This window comes from Hydractinia symbiolongicarpus, chromosome 4 (assembly GCF_029227915.1).
Source record: "Hydractinia symbiolongicarpus strain clone_291-10 chromosome 4, HSymV2.1, whole genome shotgun sequence".
In the NCBI taxonomy this organism is placed as follows: domain Eukaryota; kingdom Metazoa; phylum Cnidaria; class Hydrozoa; order Anthoathecata; family Hydractiniidae; genus Hydractinia; species Hydractinia symbiolongicarpus.
This window is the reverse complement of record NC_079878.1, coordinates 19,743,140-19,750,860: the sequence shown is the minus strand read 5'-3', so window position 1 is coordinate 19,750,860 and position 7,721 is coordinate 19,743,140. Positions and strand designations below refer to the sequence as shown.

The 7,721-nt window shown below is 34.2% G+C and overlaps 1 protein-coding gene across 2 annotated transcripts; it reads left to right on the top strand.

The window, feature by feature from the left end:
• The first annotated feature begins 3,268 nt into the window (after window positions 1-3,268).
• Window positions 3,269-7,506, top strand: LOC130641700 (zinc finger protein 391-like). Of its 2 annotated transcripts, none has more exons than XM_057448621.1 (2): window positions 3,269-4,201; window positions 5,803-7,506. In XM_057448621.1, the coding sequence occupies exon 2, from the start codon at window positions 5,960-5,962 to the stop codon at window positions 7,367-7,369; it is 1,410 nt and encodes a 469-aa protein (XP_057304604.1). In that variant the 5' UTR covers window positions 3,269-4,201; window positions 5,803-5,959; the 3' UTR covers window positions 7,370-7,506. The 2 variants fall into 2 exon arrangements, with proteins under 2 accessions (XP_057304604.1, XP_057304605.1); XM_057448622.1 differs by lacking the exon at window positions 3,269-4,201 and adding an exon at window positions 5,406-5,646.
• The last annotated feature ends 215 nt before the right edge of the window (window positions 7,507-7,721 follow it).

Sequence of the window (7,721 nt, the reverse complement as noted above, 5' to 3'; positions counted from 1 at the left end):
TTAGGTAAAGTTCACATGTTTCGGTGTACGTGAAATGGTAATATGGTATATCATGTCATAGCCAGCCATTGTTGTCAGTGAAAAGAGAAAGTTGCCCAGACAGGTGAAATCACGGAATTAAGACGTTCACGAAATTGTATACATTTTAATATGATTGTTTTTAAACCCTCTTTGTTAAAGAAACATGATTTAACAACAAAGCTAATATATTAAGTTACTCCCTTTGTTAAAATACAAAATACGATGCTACCAAAATAAAAGCTGTATATTAGCATTCAAAGTATAAGACAGCATAGTTATACTGTGTTATACTTTGAGCTTTTTTAGACATATAACTTAAAGGAAGCATACTATATATAAAGAACAGGATTTATCCATGGGCCACTAACTAGTAATAATTGTACTGAAACAGCATAAATAAAAGTATTACCCATCTTTTTCGGAGTTTAGTTGTTCACCAAGTCATCTTTGTCCAGGCCAAGTTTCACATACTTTGCTTTGCAGGACTTAAGTGATTATGACAAAAGTCTTTGCATTGGCTGATTAGGCTAAGAATACACTATTTAGGCTATCTGCAGTTGTGGTAAAAATATCCCAAAGGAAGCATAACATACAACATGCTTTCTTTGATCAAAACAAACTAAATGCTATATCTAAAAGTTTTTTTCTAATACCAAACATTCTTTTACCAAACTTTGATTGTGCAGATTATTATGATTATGACTCTACAGTCTCTGTGTTATCATGGAGATAATAGCTTACGTAAAATTAGCTAGCTAGCTATATTCTAAATTTTGCATAAGAATGAAATATTACATATCAAGCCAGTCGGAACAACGAATTAGAAGTAATGATGTAAACATTTTTTAAAAAGTGAATGGTATTCCTCATCAGATTTTCCTGACTGCTAAAATGTTGTTAGCCTTGTTAGTGTCAACTACTTTCCCTGCTGTAGCTTTTGTTTATATCTTTGCCACAGTTTCCCTTCACAATTGCGACATCCCAATTGTATTTTAATTTACACGTTGTTGGGTAACTTATTCCCTCATGAACCCTTTGTTTTTTGTGTTCTTGTGTTGGTTTTGATTTGTATATATTTTGTTGCATTGTGTTACTCTTTTTTATTCACAATACAGTTGCTTTGTGAATTTTGTTAATTTTTATGTTGAAAGTTTCTTTCACTTTCTATGTTGTATTTAGCTTATTGGGCATAGGCATTTCTTTAACTTTCTATACTGTATGCGTCTGTGATTGCTGAGTGCTAACGTCAATTAAAAGGCTGTGTTTGTAAGTCTTCTTTCTACAATGAAAACATTTGCACTGTGTGAAGATAGGGTTTAGTTTGTATTGGTTTCAGAATAAAATGTTATGTACAGCCCTTTGTTTTAAGCCACATTTACATGTAAAAAAGCCTTAATTACCCTTCAGGATATTTTTAGGATAGCTGTAAATGATTCTAGGTCAGTAAGCTGATACAAAGACTTTTTTTTAGTCCTGTAAGTCAAATTACACAAAACTTTGCACTCTTTGCATAGTAACATTGTGGAATCTGCTAACAACTGTTTCAGATATATAGAACATGATTTTGACACTTTTTGCTAATGTGAATTTCAAATTACTTTTTCAGCCGTGTATGTTCAAACGGTCATGGTTTAATCCGCAAATATGGTCTGAATATATGTCGTCAATGTTTTAGAGAATATGCACCAGACATTGGATTTAAAAAGGTTAGTTTTGTTTGCTTTTCTTTTTTGAAACTTCAAAACCTGTGCACAATAATTGAGTTGGGTAAAAAACGCATCCTCTAGACAAATCATTTTTATATTAATTAACCATAATTGACCAGTGCCCTAGGTTTCTACTGCTGAAACATAAGAAGTAATTTTTAGTTGAAGATTGGTAGCTTTTTGTTTTAATTACCACATACATACACATTAAAAGGTCTGTTGATTAAATTTTGTTTCTTTAATTAAATTTTAATTAAAACTTGTTTCTTTAATTTTTAGTTCAAGTAAAAAGATGACGTCTTGTGAATGAGCCAGTTGTTTCGTGGATAAATAAACACTGCTTCGTACTAACATGTGTATTCTGTGTATCTGCTGTATACCCTTGTTATGCTAAGGTCCTTACAATGCAGTTATATGTAAAGTTTAGGCGGCTGGTCAATTTTTGCAATAATTGCAATAATAGAAGTAGCGCTAATAACTCTAATCAGGCTAGTCATTATTCTTATTTATTATTTTCTTATTATTCTCTATTGATCTAAGCAATAGATCTTTTGTCTTACTTTAATTCCCAGCCTGATATTCTTATAAAAGAAAAACCGTTTATATCGGTACGATTCAGGAGATTGCTTACCTTCTATTTTTTTTACGCGCTTTGCCTGCTTGCTGTACGATCTGGGCGTTTGCGTGAACTTCAACCTCGATTACAGGGAATTTAGCATTATTTTGATAACGAGAATAAAATGCGTACTTGTGGATGTTTCTTCTTTCCTAATTTCATGTTTATTTGTTTTTCGAGTGACGTACGCGTTCCATCCTCGTATTAAAGAATGCCATTAGTACCTGAAACAAGGTTGCGTGAATTTTAAGTCTGGCCTCGCGAGTGTTTGAGCTTTTTGTGTTTACTCACGTGGTCGCGATGATCAACGCTGCCGTTGGTGTCTAGCCCCGGAAGGCAGTTCTTCACTGACCAGAATAAAAAGCGCTTGCCGAGTCAAAATTGTAAATAACCAAAACAGTCTGTGGGTATTCCTAAGATACTAAAACTGAAAACCCACAACTTTTTCGTGTGGAAAGTAGCAAAACAAGTTATTACTTATCTTCAGTACCTGTTACAAGCTCATCTTCAATACATACTATAATTTAAAACACAATAAGGGGTCAACGATCGCTTGGTTATAAACCTGGAACAGAAAAGCTTCTGAACATGTCTTAACTTTCTACCGCTCGTTCAGACAGAAGTGGAAATTGCCAGCGTTGCGCGGAACTCTCTGAAGTGGAAGACGATAAATGGACTTACTTTTCTCGTTTTTACATAAGTTTGAAGTGTTCATTTCCGGCTTTTTTAAAATCACTTAAAAATATAGTAAATATAGTGCTAAGCTTTCTTGACCAAATTTGATTATAAAGTTGACAATATTTACCACATCATATAATTTATTCGGAGAAACTTTCGCGAGAGAAACTCTCGCGAGTCCAAAAACTCGAGAAACCTTTTGGAAAAATTTTTGCGAATAAATTAAAAAATCCGAAATTGGAAAGTTTGGCGAGATAAATTTCGCAATTCGTGATTTTTTATGTTCTTATAAAAAAATGTGGCCTATATTTGTTATGATATAAAAATGTTTTTTAACGATGTAATTTTCTTTCTAATGGTATGTGAAAACTTCTATTTACAAATTGGGATCAAACACATTTCTAGGCCCATCTTCTTCCAGCTCCCACGCATCGTCGTCATCGTCTTCTTCGCCAGTAACTCGGTTATAAGCCATACATACATTTAAAACATCATCGCTTTTGTTTATTTCTAAGTTTATTCCAATCTCGTTCCCAGCGCCAGTTGTCTTTTTTTTATCAGGAGGGCAAGCCAAGTGAGGGCGAGTCAAGAAATAACTTTTAAAACCAGCAATTTTTTTCTAAATTTTAGTCGATAAACTTTTGCGAATTGACAATTTAGAAAGTTTGTACTGAATAAACTTTCGCGAATGGCCATTTTTGAAAGTTTCGCGATACAAAGTTTCGCGAAAAAGGCCAAAAAACACGAAAGGTTCTCTCGCAAAAGTTTCTCCGAATAAAGTACGGACTATTCCATTTACCCAGATCATTGGAGGGGGAATACCTTTCAATGGCAACGGGCTCCACCGAAAAAGAATTTTGAAATTTCTTTTTAGCAAGGTCTCTTTACTTTTATCTTTTGTAGCACAGGTAATTTTTTTATTTACGTGATAAAACCATTTGCACTTTAAAAATTCTCAGGGGGCGAAAGTTCTTAACAGTCGCCATGTTTAACAGCGCCACAAATTATACACAATTAACTTTATGTATATTTTACTTGTATCGACTTCTTTGTCGTAGCAGGTCCTGTGTTAGTTCATAGTTCGGCTAAACGACTGGAAGATGTGTTTCAGTAAATCTTGTATGTTAATGATGGCTACGAAAAGAAAAGTCGTTTTTATAGGTTAAAATTTGCTTGCAAAGTAATATATTTTTTTATCACCAGAAATTTTTATATGAATTATTTTGCAAGGCAACTTCTCTTTCATTTAGTGCAAATACAAGACCATGTTGAAGTTTCATGCTTGTTTACTTTTCTTATTTTGTTTTTTTTGTTACAGTTTAATTGATTTTAAGCCTGTTTGTAACTCTTTTAATATCCTGTATGTTTTTAATTTATCAAAGGAATGTGGCGTTGTACTGCAAAATATTCTTTGCTCCATGTTTTATCATATTCCGTAATTTTGGCTAGCTGTCACCACATAAAAATGCGAATGTGGAACTTACAAAAACAAAAAATATAGAGATTCATAGCATTTGCATAATAGGGTTTTTGTGTAAAAATATGATTTGTAAGAATATTGAGGCTAGCAACATGCTAACTGCTACAACATGTTTTTTTATATATGCCTTAAATGGTAATCCGTGGTATACCGTAAATGATCGATTAGGCCCCTCGGGGCTTATTTGTCAAAATGGGTTGTGGGGGAGGAGGGGGCTTATTCGGGAGGGGGGTTAAATGGGAGGGGGGGGGCTTATAAAATTATGCAAGAATCTAGTGTGCTAAAAGCAACGATTTTAATAAACACAACATATCTTTCTAAAAGTATGATAATAAAAACAAACACTAATCGATCTCAATATAATGGTTGGGAAGAGAAAAAGGGAGGTCGGACTTGTTGTTCCAGCAAAGTATGTTGCTTTGACAGGGAGCAAGATATTCGCAAATATATTGTTCGACAAGTTAAAAAAAAACCCCTAACTTTGAATTGGATATTATAACCACGAGTGTTATTAATACCTCAACCGGCGAAATAAATACCATTTAATTAATTGTTTATAGTAGCATTTCCTCAGTCCCTGTCAACTATGTTGAAATTACTGTGAATTCAAATATAAGCCCTTATGGGGGCTTATTCTGGAAAGGGGGCTTAATCGATCATTGAAAATTAAAAAAATTTAGGAATATGAGGCGCAACACTTTTGAATTAGCTTATTATTACTATTATTTTTTATTTAATAATCACACTTTAAAAATATTATTTGAAGCTCTCTTCACCACAGGGTGTGGTAATAAACTGCCATGTCATTCCAATTCCGATAAGTGGTGTAAGCGAGAGCTGAGAACGAGTTGGTGATAATTAGTAATCCTGAGCACGTGGCTACAAAACCTGGTTAAGTGCGATATGACAAAACTACTCTTTGTTCGCCTTGTTCTATTGTGAATACTTGTATTGTTTTTTGAGAATAAAAAGTAATATCAGCGCGAGATAATTAACACAAAAAATACAGCTGTTTCTGTTATTCAGAAGGCTGTGTAAGTAGTTGAAGCATGCGGATGGTTTCCATTAAAAAAAATACTTTAAAGGGTAGAATCAGTCTGAATGTCAATTTCATTGATCGTGAACGAATTGTTTTTGTGTTAAAAGTAATGGTTTATAATTATTATTGTCTTCATTGTCATGTTCTCATTTTTTTAATGAAACTTTCGTACAGGAAACGTAATTGTGGGTAGCTCGACCCAATTTAGATTTGTCGATAAATTATTAATATTAAAATTTGTTTTTTTTTCTTTTAAATTTAGACTATGAAGCACTTCCATCCTTAACTACGCTCCTGATGGTGAAATAAAGAGAAAAGTCTGTGTCTAAAAAAATGTTCAAAAAATCGTGGGAAGAATTCATGAAAGAGAAGAAGGTATACAGGAAGAATTTTGAATTATATTATTTAACTACTCGTGAATGAAAACAAAAAGAATTAGAAAAATGTTAAACTCTGCGGCAGGGAAGATTGGTGTTCCCAGAAGGACGCTTGCGTCTGAGACGTTACCAATGGAATCTATTATAAAACAAAACCTGAAGATCGTAGAAAGCGCAAAACTAACTTTACTAGAGACCCAAGAGCTTATTTCAAGAAGTCTTAAAAGGGATGGAAGGCTCAAGTCCCGTGGTTACTGCAGAATTGACGAATCAGGAGAAAAAGAACTAATTCACTACTCCAGTCGAAGAAACCCAGCGCGATATAAATCCTTTCTCTACGATTCACAATTGCCAAACATTTCACAGTTTTTTAAACCAATTAAACGCAACGAAAAAGATAAACGAAGAAAAGAAAACAGCAGCGATGAATTTCTTGACGAAACTTGTGCAAATAATACGAACACATCAACTAAATCCTATGAAACGGTAGAGAGGTATAAAAGTAGCTATGGCAAAAATGCAAGGGAATCACCTCATGAAAACAAGTCGCATCGCCAAATACAACCCGAAATTTCCAACGGCAACGAATTCTTAATAAGGCAAAACTCAAGTTTTGAGATTGAAATTGACAAAATTCCTTTAAGCAAACCAAGTAGCCTATCATACTTTAACAAAAAGACCCGCGTATATGATGGTCAAAATCGTATCAGTTCTCGTTCGCCTTTTTCCAACACAAAAGATGCCTGTAGAGGAAAAGTAGAAATACGTGATTATAGATCTATGTATGGTAGGACTAGCGAGATATTATTCTCAAATGACAGAAGAGGGGATGATACATATTTTTCTCTGCAGGAAGACTCTCCATCTGTGAGTCCAGACTCCCAAAGTCATATCGGACACAATCAACGCCGAATGGAGGTGGAATATGGTCATGTTTGGCAGCAATACAATAAGGCTGGTTGTCAAACTACTAGCGAATCATTTACATCATCTGATCAGAGAGTTAATAACGGTCCCTCTTCGCCATACGTTGATTACAGTCGCTTAAAAGAAGACAACGGGTTACTAAATGCAATAATGTTTTACGACAACAGCGACACGAAGTCGAAATCGCCGTCACCGAAATTAGTTACGAAAAACAACAAACAAGGTTACTTGTGCAATCAGTGTGGAAAAGTGTATTGTCGTAAGTATGTTTTGAAGATCCATCAGCGTGTCCATTCTGGTGAAAAGCCGCTTGTGTGCCGAGTCTGTGGCAAGTGTTTTAGCGATCCCAGCAACATGAAAAAACACGTGAAGTTACATGACTCGGAACAAGCTGTATATCCTTGCAAGTACTGCCCGAGACAGTTTTTACGAAAAGGAGGATTGCTTAACCATATGCAGTCAAACCACTTGAAAGTTGGCACAGCTGATGAGCTTGAGAATGATACTAAAAATAAAGAGGGCTAACACAAATATGCATTTGTTTGCGTTTGCAGTTGACGACCTTTTGTTTTCATTTACAGTCAAACAACTTTAGAATTTATGTATGTAAAAAGACTATTTGCATTGTAATGTAATATACCCCAGTTTTTGTTTTATAAAAACATTTAAGTATTTAATGGGAATTAAATGTTCTTAACTTGATCTTAAGAGTAAAATACGCGGTAAAAACTTGTAAGTTTAGTTGCAGATAATATACCTGTCTACACATCAGGATAAAATGTTTTTTTAAAACTCTCTTTTCACAATAAATACCAAAGAAAAAATACGTATATCTTCCATTACGGTCATTGCTGTAGCAGCAACAAGGATAATGGTA